The sequence below is a fragment of the Excalfactoria chinensis genome, chromosome 15, assembly GCF_039878825.1.
Source record: "Excalfactoria chinensis isolate bCotChi1 chromosome 15, bCotChi1.hap2, whole genome shotgun sequence".
NCBI classification, from domain to species: domain Eukaryota; kingdom Metazoa; phylum Chordata; class Aves; order Galliformes; family Phasianidae; genus Excalfactoria; species Excalfactoria chinensis.
Window position 1 is genome coordinate 9,380,998 of NC_092839.1, and position 24,117 is coordinate 9,405,114.

General features: G+C 53.9%; 3 protein-coding genes across 9 annotated transcripts; 1 reads left to right on the plus strand and 2 right to left on the minus strand.

The window, feature by feature from the left end:
• Positions 1-159: 159 nt before the first annotated feature.
• XKR7 (XK related 7) lies at positions 160-8,370 on the minus strand. The gene is made up of 3 exons (XM_072350528.1): positions 7,867-8,370; positions 3,484-3,683; positions 160-3,379 (listed from the first exon to the last, which is right to left on the minus strand). The coding sequence occupies exons 1-3, from the start codon at positions 8,295-8,297 to the stop codon at positions 2,427-2,429; spliced, it is 1,584 nt and encodes a 527-aa protein (XP_072206629.1). The 5' UTR covers positions 8,298-8,370; the 3' UTR covers positions 160-2,426.
• A 2,578-nt stretch (positions 8,371-10,948) lies between these two features.
• Positions 10,949-12,438, plus strand: PDRG1 (p53 and DNA damage regulated 1). The gene is made up of 5 exons (XM_072349961.1): positions 10,949-11,106; positions 11,185-11,260; positions 11,346-11,420; positions 11,590-11,670; positions 12,030-12,438. The coding sequence occupies exons 1-5, from the start codon at positions 11,023-11,025 to the stop codon at positions 12,110-12,112; spliced, it is 399 nt and encodes a 132-aa protein (XP_072206062.1). The 5' UTR covers positions 10,949-11,022; the 3' UTR covers positions 12,113-12,438.
• A 121-nt stretch (positions 12,439-12,559) lies between these two features.
• On the minus strand, positions 12,560-24,112 carry TTLL9 (tubulin tyrosine ligase like 9). 7 transcript variants are annotated; one of them, XM_072349956.1, is made up of 14 exons: positions 23,480-24,112; positions 23,180-23,394; positions 22,740-22,851; positions 22,413-22,596; positions 21,422-21,607; positions 19,438-19,506; positions 18,743-18,833; positions 18,270-18,310; positions 18,098-18,185; positions 17,169-17,227; positions 16,225-16,421; positions 14,466-14,579; positions 13,861-13,982; positions 12,560-13,518 (listed from the first exon to the last, which is right to left on the minus strand). In XM_072349956.1, the coding sequence occupies exons 1-14, from the start codon at positions 23,524-23,526 to the stop codon at positions 13,448-13,450; spliced, it is 1,596 nt and encodes a 531-aa protein (XP_072206057.1). In that variant the 5' UTR covers positions 23,527-24,112; the 3' UTR covers positions 12,560-13,447. The 7 variants fall into 7 exon arrangements, 6 of the variants coding, with proteins under 6 accessions (XP_072206057.1, XP_072206060.1, XP_072206058.1 ...); XR_011905356.1 differs by lacking the exon at positions 12,560-13,518 and adding an exon at positions 14,898-15,016 and having other exon boundaries at positions 13,967-13,982; XM_072349959.1 differs by lacking the exon at positions 22,413-22,596.
• Between the last annotated feature and the right edge of the window lie 5 nt (positions 24,113-24,117).

A 24,117-nucleotide genomic window follows, 5' to 3' on the forward strand; every position in this document is an offset into this window, starting at 1 on the left:
AGGCCAAGGGCTCCAGGAAGGTGGCACATCCACAGCTGTCCTCAGATGTCCCCAGCATCCTGGAAGCCCCACTGCAGGGCCCTGAGCCTGGCAGCGTGGTGGGGACTGGGGAGAGTCAGAGGAGCCAGCAAGGAAAAGGCTCTGTCAGGCAGTGCTTATTGAAATGAATTTAATATCTCATGTTGCAGCAAAATTAAAAATATACAAAAAGTTTGTGGTATACAAAAAAGTCTCGGTCAGACCCCGGTCTCTCGCTCATCCCCTGCCCGCTCCGAGGGTCCCAGAGAAGAAGGTGGCACACAGAGTATTTACAGTACGTGACAGCCGGGCTCCCAGGTCCCAAGCACCGGGGGGGGACGTGGTTGAGACCCTCAGTCCCTGCTGGGGAGAAACAGCCCCAGCCCAAAGCAGCGGGGCCTGGTCCTGGTCTGAGCTGCATCCCCCATTCCCTGAACTCGGGGTGATCCCACTGTCCCCCCCAGGACTGAGGCCTCCCAGAGCTCCCAGCTCAGCCCCGGGCTCGAGCCCTCTTGGTGTGGTTCCAGTAAGCGCTCTTGTCCTGACACCGCTGCCATCATCACTGCTGCCAGCTGGGCTCGGTTGCCCTGGCACTTCCCATCCAGCCAGGCTGGAGCGGGGCTGGGGAGCCACTGGGCACAGGGGCCACGAGGACAGAGCAATGGAGTGGCTACATGCCATCCCACACCGCCCCACACCGCAGCCCCTGCCCCAATCCCTACATGGGACCAGCCCAGGGCTGAGTGTACCGTGGCATGAGTGCATAGAAAAGAGTCCCTATGACCTGTGCCCCCGGGAAGGGCACGGGCTGCACCTCAGCCCAGGCGGCGTGGCTCCACAAGGTGGTTACAGGCACAGGGCTGTGACATCCAGCACCAGCATGGTTCTGGTATGGCACCAGCACAGCAGCTACTTGGTGGCTGGGAGGCTCCCAGCTGCTGGTACCTGGCTGCCCCATTCCCAGCTGGCTCCCATCTTCCCATCACACTTCCCTGAGGATAATGGCCGCCTTCTCTGCTGGGACCTGGCCAGGGCTGCCCTGGGGTTCGGTGGGACAGAGTGGGATTTTTTTGCCCATTCCTAGTGGTAGGGGAGGAGTGAGGGTCATGGGGGGGGCCCAGCCCGCTGCCCAGACCCAGCTCTGCTCTATGCCCTCCTCCAGAAAGGTTCCGAGGCATTCAGATAGCACCAGTTAGCACCAGTGACCCCACATGGCCCACCCCAGCCTGCAGTCATCCCCCGAGCTACAGAGAAATGGGAAAGAAAAGCAATGCAGCCCGATGGGCACCTCCCAGCACCATGGGACACCACGGGCGTACCGGGGCTGGGGGAAGGCACCGGGGCTGTGAGGGGCTCTGGGTGGGATGTGTGCCCAGGGGGCAGCAGCTCTGCCCTGTGAACTCAGCTGCAAACACACACACACACACACAGACATGGAGCACAAACACAGGGTGGGGGTACATTCAGCACAGCCCTTAGGGCAGGGGGAGCTGCGGGCTGGGACCGAGCCACGCACACATTCAAATGCAGAGCCCAGGGCAGTCCTGCTCCTCCGGGGAGGCAGTAGGGGGCTGGGGGCACCATCCTGGCTCAGGTTCCCACCGCTGAGCTGGGGGGGGCTGATGATGATGGGGGGTGAATGGAGATGCTCCCAGCTGGGGAATGGAGGGGAGAATGAATGAGGGTAAATGCGATTTTAGGGAGCCCCCGGGCACATCACCACTGCCCTACACAGCCCTCCCAGTGCCAGCCAGGCCCTGCCCCACCAGCATCAGTGGAGGTAGAAAATGTCGCACAGAATGTCACCCATCTGGTGAAAACCAACACAATGTGATGAAGTGGTTCCCAGGAGGGCAGGAGGGGGTGGTGAGGTGCTGTGCCCCCCACTGCTGGCCTCAGGGCCAGAGTCTGTGCCCCTTGCATTGAGGGAACGGCTGGAGCATCTGTGGGGGAATTGTGTCTGAGATGAAGGGGAATGTGGGAGGGGGGACTGCCCCGGCCCTATTCCACACACTCCCTGGGGTTGACAGGAGCCCCAAATTCCAGTACAGCCCCATTCCACACACCTCAGCCCCATGGCTCTCCCCCAGCACCTACATTCTCCACATTCCCCCCTGCCATGTCCCGCTGTGCCCAAAGCCCCTCACCAAAGCGGGGTCCCTGCTGCCCCCGTGCACCTCGCAGCCCCCATCCTGTGCCACCGACCTGGCGGCTCAGGCACAGGTGAGGTATTTTGGCAAGGACGAGCCCCCGGCATGCAGCCGGCCCGTGGGGGGATAGCACCAAGGGACCTCACCGGCCCCTGCCCGCGGGGCGCTCGGCGCGGCCACCCCTCGGTGCCAGCAAACCGAAAAGAAAGGCAAAACGCTGCGAAGAGATGGGACAGCCCTGCCGGGGACGCCCCCGCCCTACACAGTGGTCTCATACTCCAGGAGCTCCTGAGACACTCCAGCCGTGCGGTACTGCAGGCGTGGGGTGCTGGGCGAGGCGTACTCCAGAGCCAGGATGGTCTTTCGCAGGCGCCGGTCGATGAAATGGGCATCCCAGGCCGGATACTTCTTCCTGGGGAGGTCTATGCGGATGACGGGTCCCTCTGTCCGCGGGGTGCGGGCGGCCGGCGGTGTTGGGGCGCAGGGCCGCACCTGGAAGACGGGCACGCAGCTGTCCCGCTCCCCTGGAGCCCCTTCCCTCTCCCCCCCTGTAGTCCGTGGCAGTGAGCGCGGGGGGCTGGTGACCGCGTCCGCAGGGGAACTCGGAGCTGGGGGTGGCTGCTGCCGGAAAACGCAGCCCCCAGAGCTGGGGCCGAACATGGGGCCGTTGGGGTGCAAGAGGCAGTAGTAGATGAACATGAAGAAGATGCCGAGGGCGAAGCTGGAGCTGACCACACAGACGAGGATTAAGGCGTTGAAGTCGGACATGGTCTTGCGGTTGTAGTTGAGGAACCAGAGGATGGTGAGGGCAGCGTTCTCCGACAGCGTGATGATGTAGTAGATGCACATGCGGTAGCGGCTCCGTCCCTCCTTGACATTGAACCAACAGAAGATGTAGATGATGCCCACCACCATGTTGTAGATGATCTCCTCCCACTTGGACATGCAGAAGTCTGTCTCGCCCTGGATGATCCAGAAGGTCATGATGCACCAGTGGGTGACGATGAAGATGCCAAAGTAGAGCTGGAACACGGAGGCGAAGAGGGCGAAGGCGATGGCGCGAGCGGCGATGGTGAAGAGGTGCCACAGGATCTGCACCACGGCCCCTTTGTAGGACATGGGCATCTTGTCCTCCCGCGAGTCCCGCAGCACCTTCTGGTAGGAGGCGATCATCCACGCCAGAGAGACGAGCGAGGCCGAGGCTGAGAACCCTGCAGGCACAGAGGCCATGAGAATGGGGTGGGGACGAGGAGGGGATCCAGCCATCACCAGGCTGCAGCCCCCTGACCCCTCCCTACCACCTGGAGGTTCCTACCCTGCAGTGCCTCGATGTTATTCTGCTGCACCATGATGCTGAGCTGCAGCACCAGCTGCGGCGCGCTCTTCAGGAAGGTCTCCAGCAGCCTCAGCATGCTGATATCTGCATTCTCAAACATCATCCTCCAGTAGAAGTGGCGGCGGCGGTTCTCGGCCTGCCAGCGGCTCTGCAGCCCCAGGTACAGTGTGCGAAGGTACCTGCATGAGGGGGGAGCATTGAAGACGGCCCCCACCATGCTCACATCCCACAGCCATCACACATGCAGCCATCCTGCTGCAACATGGCACATCCCTCCCATCTGAGGCCGCGGAGACCCTCATGCAGCAGGTGTGGGGCAGCAGGGATGCTGCACATGATGATGGTGCCAAGCCACTCCCACCCAGCCCTGTGCCCCCCTCTTCCCAGCAAAGGGTCTCATTCCTTCCCCCAGCCATGACCCCAGTCTTCATCCCCTGCACGTTTCAGGTGTCCTGCTCGCAGTCCATCACTGTGCCAGGCTGCTTCTCAAAGGGGATATTTTGGTCCTGGCTGGCTCACAGCCCACGCTGCCTGCCCTGAGCAGAGGAAGGAGGGAGCAGGAGGACCAGCTGGTCGTGCAGGGTGCCCACAGGGAGCTACCGTGTCGGTGTTGCCTTGGCTCTTGGCAGGGCTGAGGGCCTGGACACAACCATATGGTCCATGCTTGGGGTCAGTGGAGCCATGCATGGCACCGACGCACGCACCACTGAGTCACCGGGAGCCCTCCCCACGGCAACAGGCCAACAAGGCTCAGGGAAATGCCGTGTCCTTTGGAGGGAACACATGTACTGTGGAGGGGAAACTGGGATGGATGTGCCCAGGCTGCTCCACACCGACTGCTCACAGGTTTGGTAGGAGAAAAAGGAGACAGATGAGTACAAAAACAGAAAGATTAAGCAAAAGGAAGTCAGACCATAAAGCTCCCTCCCAGCCTAGTAAAAATGTCACACAAACTGATGGCCTTTATATCAGATCCATAAAACGCTGTCAGTCGACTCCATTAGCCCGTGAGCGCTGGGAGAAGCCCTGATCCCAGCACTTTCAGCTCATCCATCAGCAGGAGGAGGCAGAAGCCAGCCCTGCTCCCTCTGTGGCCATGTCCCAGTGCCTCCAACACCAGTGGTCAATACAGGGCTGGAGCAGGGCTGGGGGCTGCATGGCCTAGAGAAGGTGGGGGGGGGCATCAGCTGTTGCCATTCAGGCCCCAAAGCCACCCTGCTGCCACCACCATCTGCTCCTACAGCATGCAGGAGGGAAAGCAGCGGCACCAACCTCACAGGGCTCCTGGTGATGCTTGGCAGGGGCATGGGGTGTTGGTACAGCACTGCCTGCAGCATCCTCCAAAGCTGCCTCCATCACCTTCCTTCCAGGCTCCATCACCCTTCTGCCCGGCTCCAGCATCCCCCATCCTGGCTCACATGAAGCCAGGGCAGCCCAAGGGCCCTGCTGCAGCCAGGACTCAGCCGGGCTGATTTCAGCCTTCCCATCTGGCTTCTCCCTTTCCACATCCCTGCTCCGTATGGCTCCTTCTGCAGCCTCTCCTCTCTGGAGAAGAGCCCAGTGCCGGGTGGTGGCGGCCACATCCTGCAGGGCTGTGCCATGAGCCGGTGCTGGAGGGGTTGGGGTGGCCAAAAAGAGCAGCAGGAGCAGAGGGAAACTGGGGGGACACAGGCTGGGCTTTGCCAACCCACCCCTGAGAACCTCGCAGAGACTTTTGAGAGCTGGCAGCCAAACAAGACGTCCCTGTTTGCAAATTATACTATTTCCATTCAGCACCACAGTGTTAGTGAGGTGGGGCTGGGGAACCACGCACACCCCCATCTGCAGCTCCTCACCGCTCAACAAGTGGCCCTCGGACCCCCCTGCTTTCCATGGGGCACAGTTATCCTCCCACCTTCCTGTCAGCTCATTAAACCGAGATTTCATCTGCCATCAACTTGCCAGAATGAAATGCTGATTCCTATTTGTTATGCATTTGATCACGCCGTTTGTGTTTCAGCCCAGGAAAAGATCCCCGCGCGCTGACGGAGCACCGCCAGGTTTTTATGAACTGAGAGCAGCAGCAGCTGCATGAGAAATACAGAATCAATTACTTTAAAAAAAATAAATAAAAAAAATAATTTAATTTTCAAAAAAAAAAAAACTGATGATGAGGCAGAAACCAACCGAGGGAGCTCTTAGGGCTAATTACCGCCTCCTTTGTATTAAAAAGCCCAATCTGACAAAAATCTCCACGGAGGGTTGGGGTAGCAGTGGAGGCAGGAGGTCTGTTTGCTCACCCCTAACCCCACAGCACTGCCCCACAGTCATCAGTCATCCCATAGCCTTAACACAGCCCTCAAACCATCTGTTGATGCCTGTGGTCCCACTGTCATCCCGATTTGCAAAGGTTGGGAGAAAAGCAGAGTCTTAATCCTAACCTTCATGCCAATCCTAACCCTAACCCTGGCTCTTCCAATGCCAGAGGCCATCATCCTCAGGTGAGAAGCCACAGGACCTCCTCCCCCACCACAGTGTGAGAGTGAACAATAGGGGGTGTGATTTTTTTGGCAGGTAATTTGAGATATCGTCCCTCGTTGCCTTATTAAAACAAGGAGAAAATTGCTTTCCTGTTGCAGCCATGCCAATCCATGACACAGCCCAAAAGATGAGCCATTGGGGAGAGCCTCATGTGCAGACCAATGCCCAGCCAGCATGCAGGCCACGGTACCTTGGGTTCCCCCTTCCCTGCACCCCCACCTCATCCCGATTTCAGGGCTCTGGGGCGCATCTGGGGCCATGCAGGGATTGACTGGGGTGGGTGAGAGCTGCCAAGGGAATTACAGTGGCCCTAGCTATAGGGCTGGATAAACACAGGAAGGGAGGCATGAGCAGGGAGGGCCCAACATCATGGCCAAGGAAAAGCCTTCCTTCCACACGCAGTGTTTATTTGGCTATAATTTAACACTTCTTAAACTGTCACATCCACCTGCACCGGATCCAGTCTCGCTAATGGGTTTAGCGAACTGCATTTAACTGGCCACCCGAGCAAATCCCAAATCCTTGGATTAGAAAGAGCCTCAGCTGCAGCTTGAAACCAACGTGTCCTGGAGGGTCAGTGCTGAGAGTTACCACTTTAATTGGCTTAGAAGCCTGCAGCAGATAGGATACTGTGGCTGACACAACTGGGAGCAAAACACAACCTGGCTCCAGCCAAACCTGAGTAATTGCTCACCGGGCCCTGGGGATCTCATCCTCCCTTCCAGCTTCCCCAGTACACCCAGAAGGGGGTTGCTCCCACCACACCAAGAGCTGGACTGAGGGAATGGGAGGCAGGCAGGGAGGGAAGGACAGGAGCTGCTCACGCAGAGCACATTGCATTGTGAAACAAAGTTAGAGATCCACACAGCATCCCGAGAAAAGAAGCAGAGAAGCACATGCAGAAAACAACAAGGAGAGCAGCCTCTGTGCCACAGTAGCTCAGGAGGGGAAGCAGCACCAAAACAGGACCAAGAGCATGGCTTGCTCAGGGCATTGTTTCAGGAATATGCCATTGTCTCCACTCCCCTCCCAGCATCTCAAGGCATCAGCTCCATTGCAGAGCAGTGGATGGAGCTCAACAGAGCTGGGAGGGAGCGGAACTGGCTCCATCACACAGGGAAAGAAGGTGCTCAGACGGAAACGAGCGTGCCAAGAAACCACCAGCTTTGGAAGAGGGTGCAGCAAAGGGGCTCAAGTCTGCTCTGGGCCAACTGCTGCTCATTCTGCCGGCAGGGCCAGCAGGGCAGGGAGCAGAAATGCAGCCCCATGGGGAAACCTGGGGACAACCACTCCCTCCTTGCCCACAGCATCTCAAGAAGGAGCAGGGGAAACCGGAAAGGAAGCTCTGAGCCTGAGGCACTTGGTGCCCAGCAGAAACTACTGCATTTCCCCAGGATGTGGTCCCCGTGGTCAGGCAGATGCTCTCACAAGGCCCAGCACCACTCAGGGACAAGGGGCCTGTGCCACCCAGCAGGGCTGCAGCCCCTCACACGCTGCCCACGCCCACAGCTCCTGTTCATAGCCAGGCTCTGCCAGCAGTCCTCCACCCCCTACCCCTTTTGTGGCTGCAGAGGGATTGGTCCCCACGCCCACCCCAGCTGCACATTGCCATGCCCACCTCCATCCTCCACCTGTGTCCCAGACATCCCCACCTGTGTCCTCCCTGCACCTGGGGATCCCCACTCGTGTCTCTACTGTTCTCTGCCCCTCCATCCAGCCCCATCCCATCCCCGTGACGCCTTCCTTTTACCTCCAGACCTGCTGCAGCCGCAGCAGCTGGATGCAGCCCTACAGCCCCATTAGGTTCATCCCCGCCCCGTTTCTCTGACCCCTTTCTTTTACCTCCAGACCTGCCCCAGCTGCAGCAGGTGGATGCAGCCCTGCAGCAACCAGACGCAGAGGCGGCAGCAGCCGCGGCGGCCGCGGGCGCTGTCCTTGGTGCTGCCGGCGCTGTCCTTGGTGCCGACGGCGAAGTCGTACACGAACCACCTGAAGCTGAGCAGCTGCACCACGAGCGAGGGCAGCAGCACGAACAGCAGCGTCAGCCCGAACCACCACAGCTGCCCCTGCAAGTAGTAGTGGGCCGCCAGCCACAGGTCCGAAGCGCCGTCCGCGAAGCAGACGAGGAGGGCGCACAGCACCCAGCAGCCGTCCCGCAGCCGGTACCGCTGGGCCGGGGGTGTCGCGCCTCCAACCCGCCGCCCTCCGCCGCCCTCCGGGCTCTCCAGCCTCACGGCCGGGCCGCCGCCGCCGCCGTCCGACTTCGCGGCCATGTTGTCGGGGGAGAGGAGGAGAAAGGAGGGAGCGGGAGAGACTTCCGGAGGGAGGACGGAGCCGCCGAGCCCGCCCCGGCAGCGCCCGCCCCCCGGCCGGCCTCGCCCCGCGCCCGCCGGCCGGGCCCTGCCGCTCCGCACCGGCACCGGCCCCGCCGCTCCCCCCGCCTGCAGCTCCTCACGCCGGCCCCGCCCCGGCCCCGCCGCTCCCCCCCTCCCGGAAAGGGCAGCGCCCCTCGGGCGCCTCCCCCTGCCCGGACCCCGGGCAGCCCCGCCGCAGGCTGAATGTCCGGCCCCGCTGCCCGTGTGCCTCCACCCGCATCGCCAGCGGCTGGAGCACCCCCAGCCCTCAGCGCGGCAAAGCCTGCCCGGGGGTCCGGCCCCGAATGAGTCCGGGTGGTGAGAGCCAAGGCCGGGGCGGACAAAGGTGCTGTGGGGCCGGGGCAGGGAGGTGGGGACACAGAGACATAGGGACACAGAGACACAGACACATGGGGACATAAGGATCACGAAGACTCAAGGACATAGGGACACAGGGACATAGGCCACCACGCTCCCACCCAAGGCAGCCTGAAGGAGGGAAGAAGGCAGCTGCTGGGGCTGCTTCCCCCAGCACCTGGAGCCCACTGGGCTGAGACCAAGCCCAGCCATGGGGAAATCCTTTGAGGAGCCTCACAACCCGGCCATACGCCAAGGTCTGTGTATGGACATGGCTCTCCCCCTCCACTTCTCCGTTTGCTGCCCATCAGTGTTCAGATGCAGCGTATCCTGAACATCCCTTGTCATGGGGTACAGGGAGCACGGAGCCAGCATCCCCAGCAGTGCTTAGAGACCCACAGGGGAGGGAAAGGGGCTTTTTGCTTCTTTGCAGGGTGTCTCCAGGGAGAATGATAGCATGGAGGCAGCTGTCTCTTTACAGCAGCCTCAGCCTCTCTCTGCTGGCTGTGTTTCAGCCTGCCAAGGCTCACCCCAGCACGGCTGCTGCTGGAGGAGCCAAGTGCGTGGATGGAGCCTGGCCCACAGTACGCACACTGCAGCACGGAGTGAGGGGGAGTCTGTTTTATCCCAGGAAACGCAGCCAACTTTCCAACTCCGTCTCACATAGTGGCAAGGGAGGCTGGGGAGAGCCTGGGTTGTTGGTGCACAAAGAAAATATGCTGTGGGAGGAAGGCATTGGGCAGCCCAGGGGAGCAGAGACTCTCTGTGAGGTGCATGTATTAGTATGGGTAATGCGACTTAAATGCCACCTAACCTTGAGATCTTCCAGTCAGATCCCCTCCACAAACACCCAGCTGGGGGATGGGATGCTGCCCTCATCCTGGGAGGGAAGGAAAAGAGCCTTGGCTGTCCAGAGGTGGGGGAAGTGCTCCTGGTGCAGAGGGGTCTGAGGGCTGAACCTGGGAGTCCAGGCGGGGCTGGTGCCATAACTCTCAGGTGATGGTGGACACAACCCCAGGACAAAGGGAAATCAGGGGGAGGAGGGATCCCCTCCTCCACAAACCCTGAAACGCTGCCTCCAAAGCGGAGTTGAACATCCAAAGCCTGCATGCAAGGTGACTGTGGTTTGATGTCTGATTTATCTTAACAGCAGACCCTGGCAATCACAGGGAAAGATGAGAAGGAAAAAAAAACCCACCCCATAAACATCCCTGAAGCCTTCCTGTGCAGCTGTCAGCAGGCAGGCAGGGAGGGTTTCGAGCTGCATAAATGAAAGTGCTTCAAGGAAGAAAGAAAAAAGAACATGCTGAAACCCAAACCTTCTCTTCGCGCAACAAAATACAGACAGACGCAAACCATCCCATAGCAGCGAGTGGATGACCGCGTGCTCTGGCTGCACAGGTTCCCAGGAGGGCACATAAACATGCGATCAATCTGAACGAGCCTTCAGGCTGAGTCCAGCTTCCAGGCGAGCAGTTTGCCTACGGCGCCGCGTCCAGGAGAAGGAAGGCTGTGCTGATTTGCATCTGGCTCAGGACCTGCTGTGGAAGAGGCCCTGCAGAGCACGGCACCAGCAGCCATTGTAGCCTTGGGAATGTCTTCCAGGTGCCCAAGGCTTTGTGATGCCTCCAGCCACAGCTCAGCTGCGGCTCCCATGTTGATCTGCGACCCTCTGTGTGACCACAGTAAAGCCAGCCTTTATTCTGCTGTGAGCCGCTGAGTAGCACTGCCTGATTCAAGGGTGCTCATCAGGCTTCTCTCTGCTGTCACATAGACACACAGAATGGCTCTAGGTGGAAGGGACCTCAAGGATCATGAAGCTCCAAGTCCCCACTAGGAGGGGGTTGGATGCAGACGGACCGTGCTCACTTCTCTGGGCTCCTTCTTCTTTCAGCACACCGTGCCGCAGACGGGGATCTCTCCCGTTAACTGTCACAAACGACCTTACGAGATTAAGGCCGGTAATCTGCCGATCTGCTTAATCTTCCTCCGGGGATTATTTGCACACCGGGAGCTCCGCTCCTCGCAGCCGCAGAACCGCAGAACACCCCGAGATGGAAGGGATGACCGAACCCAACCCCCGGCGCCCCCAAATCTGACCGTTCCCCCCCTCCGCCTTTAGCAGCCGGCCCGAGCTGCCGCCCCGCAGCGCCCCCCGCGGAACTGCCCGGTCGATTCCCGCAGTGTCCGCACGGGGGCGCTCTTCTGTCCTCCGCGGAACTCCCGAGCGCGGCCGCGGCATCCGCCCGGCGGGGAGCGGAGAACGGACGGGGCGGCACCGCCCGGCATGGCGCGGGATCCGGCCTTCGTGCTGCGCTACCTGGCCGAGGTGGAGGAGCTGGCCGAGGACGTGCTGGCGGCGCGGCAGCAGGTGAGGCCCGGCCCGGCCCACGGCTCGGCATCCCCCGACACCCCCAGTCCCGTCCCTTCCCCTCCCGTCTCTTTGCAGATCGTCGATCTGGACGTGAAGCGGAACCGGAACCGCGAGGCGCTGCGGGCGCTGCAGAAAGACCCGGAGCCCGAAGGTGAGCCCCGGAGCTCGGCGGGGATCGGGGCGGGGCGGGCGGGGCGCGGCGCTGACCGTGAGCCCGTGTGCTCCTCCCCCCGCAGGAACAGCCATGGTGTGTTTCGGGAGCACCTTCATCGAGCTGCCCAAGGCCAAGGCCAAGGAGATGCTGCGGAAGGGTACGGCGGGCTGCGCGCACCCTGATGGGCTCGGAGCTAAAACAGCCCCGTCCCGCCCTGCTCACGGAGCGCGGCTGGAGGCGGGGACCCCCCTGCCCTGAGCCCGGCCGGCTCTGTCGGTCCTACGTTCGACCCCGGTCCCCCCTTATTCTTGCCCTGCTATTTTCAGATCAGGAACAGCTGGATGAGGAGATAAACAACCTCCGGAAAGAGCTGCGTGTGAAGGTCAACCGTCTCTTTGAAGCTCAAGGTAAACACACTCCTTGGTCTTGAACCCCACAGCAAAGGTCTGGCAGCAGATGCTGGGGAGAGGCTCCACAAAGTCAAGGTCCGAGCGCTGCCGGGGCTGCTCTTCCTCTCACTCCATAATTCCCTCCCTACCCCGGCAGCAATTCGTAGCCCTGCTGCAGAGCTGTCAGCCAGCAGCGTGCTGGATGCACACAGCAACAACCAGGGTGGATATTAGGAACAATTGGTTCTCCAGAGCAGCGGTGATGCAGTGGCACAGCGGTGGGATCACCATCCCTGGAGGCATCCCAGAACTGCAGGGATGTGGAAATGCTTCATGTGTCTGATAGCAAAACCCCAACGTTCTGCACGTCCTTACAGGTAAACCTGAGCTGAAGGGATTTAACCTGAACCCCATGACCGCAGAGGAAATGAAACTGATCAATCGCATCCTGGAAGGCTGAGACAGCCCTGCCACCACCACAGCAGTGTGCAAGCACTGCTCAGCCTGCTGTGGTCAGGTATCACTCACAGCATTTGCACTGCAACAGACACAGCCTGCAGGATTCCCAGCACTGCTGCATTGCTGGAGCCTCTCCTAAAGAACCTGGTGGGCACAGGGAAGGAGGCAGCTCCTCAGCTGCAATTCTGGCTGTAAGCTCTCCCCGCTCCTTGCTGCTGGTGGCAGAGCAGTGCTGAGGCAACTGCTGGAACAGTGGCTTATTCACAGCCTGACAAACACCCGCCTGCAAGGGGGGTTATTAAAATCAGCACTGTGGGGCATTCCTGACTCTGTGTGTGTATGCGTTTGTTGTTGGGTTTTTTATGTGAGAGCTTCTGTAGTTTGGCTGCAGAGCGAGTTCACTGCAGTGTCAGGAACAGAAGTAGGAGGAATTGTAAATGTACAGCGTGTATAGAAGAGCTGTGTGCTGCCGTGGTATTAGAACTAAAATGAAAGCCGTGCATCTGAAACACGTCAGGAATCTCCTGAGAGATGCGTAGGAACAGAAGGCAGCATCGTGTTTGTCTCAATGGGAAAACACAGGCTGCTGTCAAGGTGGGAGCCAAGAGAACACAGAAAAATGAGGCTCTCGAAACAGGATGAAAGAATAAAATGGACACATATTAGCAACAACTGCAGCTTGAAGAGGCTGGATTTGGCCTGTAGCAATGGGATGACTGATTTAAGTCATAATAGTTTTGGCAGAGGTTATAAAACTGGCCCTGGCTCTCCAGGTAGCTCATCTGCTCTTCAGGCTTAAGTTAGAGATGCACAGACTGAAAGTAATGTTAACTTAGTATCCGAGGCACCTTACATCTGTTCTGGAAGTGAATGGCAGTACATTGCCAAAGACCCGTGTTATAACTGCACTCTTACATAACCTGCATAGTACAGCCAGGAAATGTGTCTAACATGTGATGGCAAGGTTATTTTTACAGTATCGTGGCAACAGGTTTTATGATCTGACATGTTTCCATAGTAGTAGCAGCAGAAGGATTAGGTGTCCGCCTTCCCCAAAAGCTTTGCTTTGCTGCTCAGAATGTGTTCAGCTGCTTTATTCTCTCACACTCTATATGGAATGCAGGTGGTCAGCCAGCATCACCTGCGAGTACCTTGTCAGACACTGTAAGATACTTCAATCCTGTCACTACTTTCCAGCTGGGGGAAGCCTTCAGAAACAAGGCCAGCTACCTTGGGCTGAGGCAGAGTGAAACGTGAACTGCCGCTACACAATAGGAGGAAGAGAGACCATGAACTTTATCTACAGTGATCTCCCAACCCAAGCTTGAGATCAGCCTCACGCTGTCTGCTGAGCGGGAAGATTCCCAAAAAGCTCTTTCAGTTGTTTCTTCCTGTCGTTGAAGCAGCCTGCAATGAAAACATTAAGAGGGGAGGTGCACAGGACCTCACTCCTTTCACGAGCACAAAGGGCAGCTGCCCACTTCCAAGTGAAGCTGTTTTATTTACAAATTACAGGCAGCAATGACTGCATGTACACTAAGTGAAGTACTACCAAATAAACTCCAGACACATTAGCCTCTCAGAGGCATGACTTCAGAATCCAAGCACTGCTTCATAGTGCTTCATTATGGACTCTTGTAAGAGTCAGTGTTCCCTGTTCTCATGTTCTTGAGTGAAAGGGGTGTGCTCTCCTCGTGTTGAGGAAAGGATGTGAGCAGGGCACCACACCAGCACTGGGTGAGTACATACCTAAATGTGTGTTGGCCACGAAGTTTCCATTCACCAAAGCACCCAGGTTTCCTCCTCTGCTGACAGGTCCATCATTCCATATCAGGTCAAAGCCACCAACACGCTTCTCCTTCCCAGTCAGCCTACAACATCAAATACAAGTATTGAACTACCGGAGTAACGACAATTATCTACCTGTGCACAGGAATAAGCTCCTGGTCAGAGACAAAGCTAAACAGCTGACAGCAGTGGGCACCTTCCTACTATAAACATCCAAGGTTAACACAGTCATAAAGTCAACCACAAATTGATGCAAGACCAGCTTCTTGGAACAGAGCACTCCAGAAGTGATAGGTGTGGGAGGCACAGTGCAGAAGGAGCCCTGAAGCAGTTCTTGCACAAGTCCCAGCTCTAACACTGACTCCATTCCTTTCCCAGCACTACGCTGTTTTGTTTTCTCCACTCTGAAGCAGGGGTACGCCTGCTTGCTCTTCCACTTCTTGGAAATTCATTATTTAACAGCTATAAAGCTTAGCACCTTCCAATCAGTTGCCAAGACAGAGAAGCACAGAATGCATAAACACAGTAATAAAAACCTTTAGAGGGTAATAAGCATCTTTGCCCACCTGCCCTCCATGTCCACAACATGAAGCGTGTCTTCAAGCAGGTGACACTTGAGTTCATAGTCTTCCTGGCTACTGGCAGCAAGGGAAGGTGATGCGTTTACCTCCAGAAGCCAGCTGAGGAGACATGACAGTAAGTTAGGGAGAAACAGGAGGTTTTACCAAGGGCTCATCGAACAGAAACATCCGTCCGCAAAAACATGACAGTGCCAGCAGGCAGGAGTGAGCGTGAAGCAATAGGAAATCTAACCCCAAATCTCTTTCCCGCACACGGAGCCAAAGAACATTCTGAGCTTATTGCAAAGTTTCTATTCCTGTTCTCAATGGTAATAAAGACAAAAAAATCCCTCCAGCATCAAGAAAGACGTACGAGTTAAAAGCAAAGTCTAGAGAAAGCAGCAAACATCGAGGATAAATCACAGAAAAAACACTAACCCATTTTTGGTGTAGGAATGCAAAAGCATCCGAGGAAGTTTGATAGCACAGCAGTATTCCAATGGCTCTCCTACGAGAGCTGCATAAATGAGGCAAGCAGCAGGAGCGGTATCTAAGCACTGCAATGATATCAATGACTTTCAATCCAATCCACCACTTAGATCTGTTTCCTAACCAACTGAAGTCACTGCAGCTCCTTATGTGCAGGCTACCTACACAATACTTTGTTCTGAGGCTTTGCACCGAGTAGACTGTACAAATCACAGCTATCCAGGACCAGAGCTGAGCTGCGTTTATTTGCCCATGTGAAGTAAAGCTGTCCCAAGTGGCACCACATGAAGTGAGACCAATGCTGACAAGACACGAGGCTGCCACAGGTATCCCAGCTACAAAGAGCACCATCAGCATAAATCCTATCTCAGGAATGTTTCCCTATAGTACTATAGTATCCCTATACCTATAGTACTATAGTATCCCTATACCTATAGTACTATAGTATCCCTATACCTATAGTACTATAGTATCCCTATACCTATAGTACTACTTGCACTTTACGTAATTAAGGCTGAAAGAAGAATCCAGCTTGTCATTTCTGAAGCACTACCAGCCGTTTCTATTTCTCTCAACTCACATAATGACAAGTCAGTTGCACTTTCGGGTTCCTGCTGTTGCAATACTTGGGTTGCACATTGTAGCAGATAAAAAGTGAAGAATTTCAGCTGAACTTTGAGTCACTCAGACTGTTAGAAGAGCTGTATTTCAGAATAAGCTAAATAGAGTCAGATTATGTTTTAAAGTTTCAGGGGTTCTGTTGTTTTTGTTTTTTTTGAACATCCTCAATTCCTGTACAACTTCTTTCTCCATGATTAACAGAAGGTGCCTCTTCCCATTGGGGACCCTCTTTTAGCCATCTTAACACAGACATGGGATGTGTTTTTGTGCCAGCAGCCTCACGGTGGTGGCTGGACATTTATTATCACTGCTGGGACACTGCTGCAATATAAATAAGTGGGAGAAGAGATGCTAGCAACCCTCCCGTCTCTCACAACTGCTGTAATACATCGATGTTTTCAAGGGAACTTATTACAGAAACAACCAAAATAGCAGGCTTTCACAACACAGCACAGCAGATTTAACAACTCGACGTGGTGCTCAGCTTCCTAGGTATAAAACCTCCCTGTTTCACTTGCAATTCCTGGGCTGGGTCACTTGCAGCTTGTAGGCAACTGCCTTCAGAATATAGACGTGTCCCAAGGTGCCCCCACCACCCCAGGGAAAGCAGCTGGCCTGACACTCTAATCCCTTTTATGTCCATTAACACCCTTACGGTTTCAGGTCCTGATCAATCAAGATGTCGTAGCCGTAGAGCTCGAAGCAGCGTTTGTCACTGATTATCACTTTCTGAACACTCTGGAGGCTCTTGATGAAAATGTTATCCATATCCGCGAAGAGAACTTCCATCAATCCTGTTCCATGTTTGGCAGTCAAGTACTGTCTGAGCTGCTGAATCATCCACTTGCAGCCCTGAGACATCCAAATACAGTTACATTAAGCTGCTCCCAACAGATGACCACACATTTAATGTGTGATTTTTTTCCCATTCACTCTACAGTCTCTACAGCCAAGCAAGAACTCTCACTAAAAAAACAGAGACCAGAAGGCAAGGGCTACCAACTCCACAGTGGAATTAAGCAAATGTTAAGCAATTGCCAGCATGCTGCAGAGACCCTCCTTTCCATATAGATAGAATTTATGAAAGGGAACAGCCTATAAAATGGGAAGTTCAACACAACCCCCTACTACTCTCAAATGCTGACTTTCATCTTGGATCTACCAGGAACCTGATATCTCATTTAAGATTTTCTCCCTCTTTCAGCAGCCACCTCTTCTAACGGGAAGCTCAATAGTGACAGTTGTGTGTAGCAGTGGTAACCTCATTGTAACGCTAAGACCTTAGAAGTTAAGGACTAAGCTATAAGATGCTACAGCTCAGATAAGTGCCTAAGCAGAAAGCTTGTAGAATTTAAGTCACAAATATCAGCTGAGCAGACAGCCGCAACACAACAGTTAAAGCAGAACACTCACCCAAGCTCTCTCCTATCAATGAAATCACATTTATGGGTGTCTGGAGACAACAGCAAATTTAAGTGGCTGCAGCACATGTCCACAGCATGGCAGCTAGCATGATGAAGTCAGCTTGCTCTTGTCTGCCAGACAAGCCCCACTGGCAGGCACCGGGGGAGCATCCTGCAGGCACTGCTACTCACTCACCTTCTCAGGATCGTAATCAGGCGCAGTCTTTTGCACTGCCACATTGGTGAGATGAACATCTGGCATGAAGTAGAGATAAGGATCAAAGCCAAACAGACACTGAGCAAGTAAATACTGAATTCTTACTCTAAACCAACCACCTTTGACTCAGTCCCAATTAATGACCTCCTCTGTAATCAGAGGTTTCAGCCACCTGAGCTTATATATAGCACTGCATGATGATATCTTAGTGAAAATTTCAGACATAAAAAAAAACAAAACAAAGTAACCAAGAGAGGTATTTGGAAAATGAAGAAGAGGCCATCCTGAACTAGCAGTGTACTCCATGGTTGGCATGAAGCTCTTCACATAAGCATGCTTCCAGACCCCAGTGCACCCCCACCCCATAACAGCTGCTGCACCTCTGGGATGGCCTTTGATTGCTCAGAGCAAGCATGAACTCTGCTGAACTTTCACTGAGAGAAGTGATGGATTTTCCTGTCTCCTAAGCCATCAAATTAAGGTAGGATACCTTTTGGGAAGATGTGTTAATCAAATAAAAGCTATCAAACTTGATACAGTAAGAAGCGTGATGCATAGGAAATCAAATAGTTCTGTCCCATGAATCACTTTGTCCTTACATTTGCTGAGGCTAAGGAAGAAGAAAGGCTGCCAGAATTCAACCACTAACAATAAAACTAGGACTGACATTTCAGCATGGGTCCTAGCTGATTTGTCCAACTGACATTTCCAGTGATCTGGTGACACCGGTCTGCCAACAAGAAAAGACAGAAGAGAGAATGACAGCAGCAGGAGCAGGACAGGAGAATCCTGTATACGTTTGCTGGAGTCACAAGTAATAAGATTTACCTGATACATCTCATACTAAGCAGCAAAATTACACACCCCTATTCATGCCCCTTTATAGCTCACACAGACAGGCAGGATACAGTGATCATCTATGCTGTTCAGAGTGAATCGCATACTAGAAAAGCGAGCAAACCCATCTCTGTACAACCAGGCCTTCAGTGGGCTGTACTGGGAGAAAAGAAAGAGAACAACTGAGAACTAAGATGAAAAAAACCCCAACCAGTTCTGATATAAACAACAGTTTGCACTTACAGATGTCACTAGAATATAAACTCTTAAGTCAAACTTTCGACCTACAAAGAACAGAAAAATATCATATAATCCACCTGCTGATACAGCTACCTTGTCTTAGATGCACTTAACAGCAGTTACTATCTAAATATACACATAGAAGGATTGAAAATCACATTTTTGGTCGCTTTATCGGGGGCTTTGTGAACATTTATTTAAGATTAAAAACACCAGCAGGACCACTGCGCCAAGTCAGCGGCAATTCATAAGTTTCTGGAAAAATAATGCAAGATGGAAGCATGCATCCCCTTTGAAGTAGTTTGACAGACATTTGGCCATACACCCTAATGAAACCATTAACTTCAGAAAAGGAGCCACGTGTGGTTCAGCACACAGAACTACCCATGGAGTCCTTTCTACCCAGTGAGAACACCATAGGTTAGGGTGGCTTTCTCCCTACACCAGAAAAGCAAAGGCTTAAATGGGCATCTTACCTCCTATTAAGTATGGATTTTCAATGTATCGCTGAACGACGTAAGTCTCTATTTGTGTTTCATCCTTCTGCTCATTCGTGCGGCCACCGTCCTGTGGGAGGACAAACATGCAGTTTCCCCTTTCTAGGTTGTATATGGGAAAGATGGTGAAAAAACACTTTGTTTTTCCTGGAAGTCCTGTCTCCATTTCAGATGCCAGATCCCAGATAAAGTGTGACAGCAAAGGGACCAGCACAACAGGAAGATGTTACAAAAGAGGAAGTGCTCACCTGCCTCTGAAGAGCCAGGCTCACAACAGAAACTCCACAAAGGAGGGATCTCCAACCAGAGATCCTTCCCCAGTGGCAGTAAGCCCTTAAATGAGGTGTAAGAGAAGTGCAGCCAGGCTCCACACCTTCCTGTCTTACAGCTCAATTGTTTTCACCTGAGCTCCCAGGGCTGAACGGGTTCTTTCCCCAGGTGATCAATCAGTGATTCAGGTCGTGACTCAACAGTTACCATACAGAAAGCATCCAACTATGGGGGAGATGTGCAGGAAGGGACTTACAGTGAAGAGAGCAATGGTGAAGGAATATCACACAAGAATCAGCACAGGAAACCACAATAACTCTGTGATGGAAAGAGAGGGATGAAAGAACAGAAAAAGAACCGAGTGTCTGTTGGGCATTCCCCAGACAAAACACAGCCATACTCACCATCTTCCAGTCGAAGATATCCTTCAGTTTTCGGAAGAGAAAAATCCCTTTACCTTGTGACCTGCCAACCTACAGCATGGAGAAGCAGAGTTACTTAGCGTTAGGATTTCCTACTGTCCCCCACAGTTTCAGCACGGAAGCCCTGCATAACCCGATTCATCATCTGTTTGTATGCAAGCACATTTATTTAATGTTATGAGGACAGGCAGAAAACGAAGGGATCTGACGAGAGCTCTCTAATGCTGAACACTCAGATTTCCAAGTGTTAGGAGAATTCCTGGTGGAAAGGGAAGAGCAGGCAGACAGCCTACAGGAAAGTCCCACAGAGACGAATAAACAAACTCTGTCACATGCTTGCAGAAATATATCTAACACAACATATGTTGTTGGGAATTTTTTTAAGTCACACTTGAATTTGTGTATGCTACAGAAGAACTTAATTGAACGGGGAAGTCATGAACGGTGTCAGAGAACTATAGCAAGCAAGAGCAGGACGATCCTGAAGACAGCCTAATTCACACTGTGTGTGAAGAAGTGGCCTGGATAAAACACCTGAAAAGGAAGGCTCTCCAGAGGGCCTTCCAAGGGAAGTCCAGACTTCTGCAGTCCCAGGAGCTTCTACTATGCACATCCAGACCTACAGCATCCAAATGTGGGAGTAGGCAGCCCAACACTGTAACACAGAGCTGCTCAAGAGCACAGACCAACAGAATGAGCAACAGAGTTTATTTTTACTTGTGAGTTTTGAAGTCAGATCCAAACTATTTCATTTAAGGTGTTGGTAAAATCCCAGTCATCACTGGTTTTACATAGATATTTGTTTACTGTACCCCTTTTTTCCCCCCACCATTGTAATTGAGGTTGTGGGCATGAGAATCAGCTTAATATAAGGTTTTCTGTTGCCAATTAACATATTCCCATTTGTAGACTCAGATGATCACTAGCTGATATCCTCCTAGCTGTAATTCCCATGTTAGTTTGCATAATTAGCTCCCATTTATTTCTCAGAAGTGCCCTTACTGATAAGGCCTGACTTGCAGCATAAGGCAAGTTGTTCTGCCCCAAACTTCTTGCCAGACCTTCTGCACAAGGCAAAGCAGCTGTCCTCTCACAAATGAGCATATTTTCAGTTATATGCCATGGCTCAATACTCATGATGTTAAAAGACTTGAATCACCTTGTGGAATCAAAGCACTTCTCAGATGCACATTGTAGTGTTGTGTTTCCCTTAGAAATCACAGTTTGTCCTTGGTTCACTGGTCAAATTGGAATAATGGTGAATGGAGCAATCTCCATGTAGATATGGGCTTTGTGGGACAAATGTGATTCAGAGCACAAGGCTGCACTTCATGGTAGAACATGGAAAAGTTAACATTAACAAAATCCACCCCAGTGCGCGCTCCAGGCGGCTCATGGAATCTTCTGTAATCTCTCAATATTCTCAGGATGAAAGTTCACTCAGTAAATTGGCTGGATTTACAAGGGCTGACATTTAATGCAGTGGGATTTCCTTGAAACCAAACAGATGTTTTCATAGCTCCATCTTTGGGGGCTGCTCTAGAACACTGCTTAACAACAAGCCCAATTAGACAGCTGCCCTGCACACACGTGCATTCTTGTACACCTGCAGCTGAACTAAAACATTTAAGAGCATGAACTTGGCCATAACCACACAGTGAGAATCCCTAGGAGCACAATCTGTTCTTCCACAGAAAAATCCAGCACTGTGCCCTCAGTACTGAATTAACTTTGGCTCTACAAATAAACTGAGCTGATTTTCAATTATTGAAATGAGCTGTAACACAAGAAGGAATTTCTGGGTAGTACATGTTGGCCAGGAAACCAGCCAGAAGCATTGTTGCTCCTAGCTACCCTGCTCCATACAGTTCTTCCTGTGGATTTCCTGCATGTTTTCCTCTCCTTCCACAGAATGAAGGCATCCATTCATCTTTGTCTCACTTGAGGTAAGCGATGGTGCACTCACCGGTTTCATGATCCAAGTGGTTCCAGGCTTCTTGCGAAATTCTTCCACAAACAAATGGTACTCTGAAGGCAATTCAAAGGTCTTTGGAAAAAAGTCACATCTTGCTGCCTCAAGCTTTCCTGCTTCTCGTTCTAACTGCTTCCGAAACCTCTTCAGGTTCTTTACTAAGTAGTTCTTCCGACTCAGCTGGGTAAAACGAGAAATATAAGGTTAGGCTCAACAGATGCTCATGCAGACTTGCTGTGCTTTCACTGCACTCAAGATGCTTCTGGTGATGTCTGGGGATCACCTGTACTACATCTTCTGCAAGGGAAAAAGTAAATAAACAGACACACTACTGAGAACTGCTTTTGCTCTGCAGCAAATAAGGCTTGATTTCAATTTTCTATTTAATCTTTGCATGAACACAGGGAAGCCAGAACAGAGCTGGTCACACAACCCACGTGTTACAGTTTCTAACATACCCTTTCAATGCAGGCAGCACATTCATTTCCAGCACAGCTCCGTTCAGAACTGCCCACACCAAAAGCTGCAATCACGTTCACAGGCACACTTAACTCAATCCACTCCTGAGATTGCTGCCTCTGTGGCACAACCAGCAGAGCTGGAAGCATATTGGCTCTCGAACCGCTGCAGCTTGCAGATGAGTGCTGTAAACCACTGCCAGTCTCCATTTACACTAACATTGGTGAGCACAAAGGCCTGGAGAAGGCACACAAGCTTCTCAGCAGCTCTTACAGGACTGGAAGCAACATGCAGGAGAGGGTGGTAGCAGACCTTATGGATGTAAGATTTTTAGGTGTTGCAACTTAATCTGCTCATAAATACAGAAAAGGCTCCTCAAAATACTGCCATTCTGGAGGGCCTGTTGCAATGCATCATCCTCAGATGAACTTTTGCCAGGCAAATGGTATACACATGTATCTGATCTAATGAACTGGATCTGCAGGAGTTCCTGCTTCGCTATGTCAGGAAATGCACCTTTACCTACCAAGGGGAAGGTCTGGACTTTAACCAGACCCCCTAACGTGCCACAGCTGGTTTTGTTATTTTCAAGAGTCACAGATTTGTTCGTGTTTACCAGACTGGGAACAGAGTGAAGCAAAGCATCAGGTTCCCAAGTAGAGCCCTTCCCAAGGCAGGGGATGTTGACACATACTGATGGTTTATCAGAGCTGTAAGAAAGAGACCAGTTTTCACAGTGGGAAACATTACCAGGTATTTCCACTCATAACTGCTTCCCGTGGAAACTTACTGAGGGCTTAAAAACACCTCCCCAAACCCTCCTAGTTTCACTCCACCTTCGAGGGCTCCTTACCTCATAGTGATTTCGAAAGTGGCAAATGCGAACGTGCTCCTCCAAGTACACGTGGTCAAAATTCTCCCGAAGCCAACTGACATCACACCAGAAGAAATCCCACTCCTCCTCGCTGGGGAGAAAGGGCCCGTGCAGAGAGCACAGTGCACGTTCACATCACCATCACCACCTCCACCTGCAGCGCCGTGCAGCCTCTGCTCCCCTCCACAGCTCTCCATCCCCAAGCAGGGCTGTGGGATGCACTCCCCATTTTGAATGTGAGGTTACAGCACACCTCCATGCCTGGCGCGGCTTATATGCTCTATGGACACAGTGGGGTGACACAGCTCTGGGACAGGCACGCAGCCCAGCGGCTCAACGTCCCCCGGGGACCCCCAGCTGCCCGTGCCGCCCCTCCATGGATGGACACCGGCTGAGGCCTAGCACAAAGCCACACTTACTTCCTCGCCTGCTGCCAGCCGGGCCGGCAGCGCAGCACGTCCAGGACGGGCCCGGAGAGGCCGCACTTGAAGCGGACGCGAGGGCGGCCGAGGGGCGGCGGGAGGGGAAGCGGGGCGGCCCCACCGCGGGTAGCACCGGCAGCGCGGCCCAGCCCGACCCCTCCATGCTCCGCCGGGCGCTGCTTTGTTCTCTGCGTGACGTGGGGAGCGGCGGCCTGCGGGGAGAGAAGAGAGGAGAAGCGGTGAGGAGAGCCGGGCCGCCGGACCGGCACAGCGTAGGGAAGGCCGGGCCGTGCTCACCGCCAGCTCCGCCATGCTGCGGGCCTACCAGGCCGCGCCGTCTCCATGGCAACGGCGGCACAGCGCCCCGGGCCTGCTTCCCCTCGGGCCTAAAGGTCACCTGCAGGCCCCGCCCCGGCCGCAGGGTGCTGCGTTGTGCTCCATCTTGTCTGGCCACGGGCAGGGTGTTGTGAGCTCATCCCCTGCCCTTGTGGCACCCAGCTGCCTGTGGGCAGGGGGCAGCCAGTGGCTGGGGGTGTCCTGGACAGGAGGCCAGGCCAGGCCCAGAGTCAGCGCTGCACCTTCCACAGCCACGTCAGCAGCACTCAGGGACAGGTGGTGGCACTTCCCCGTCCTGTCAGTGCAGTGACAAAGTTCCCTCCGGGTGGACACGGAGCGGCTGTCACTGCCAGCCTGCTGTCCCGCTGGGCTGTAGGGGTCTCATATCCCCACCGCTGCCACAGTGAGGGCTGGCCATGCCTCTGGGCCGAACAGACTGCCCTTGATCGAACGGGACAAAGGTTTTGTTCTTCTCTTCACACTGCAGCCTTGTCCGTCCGTGCTGGCAGCAGCGGCTGTCAGCAGACAGCACAGCACACAGCACAGCACTCCCACACCACCGCTCAGAGGTGGAGTTTCTCCTCCTTTGTCTCCTCCCG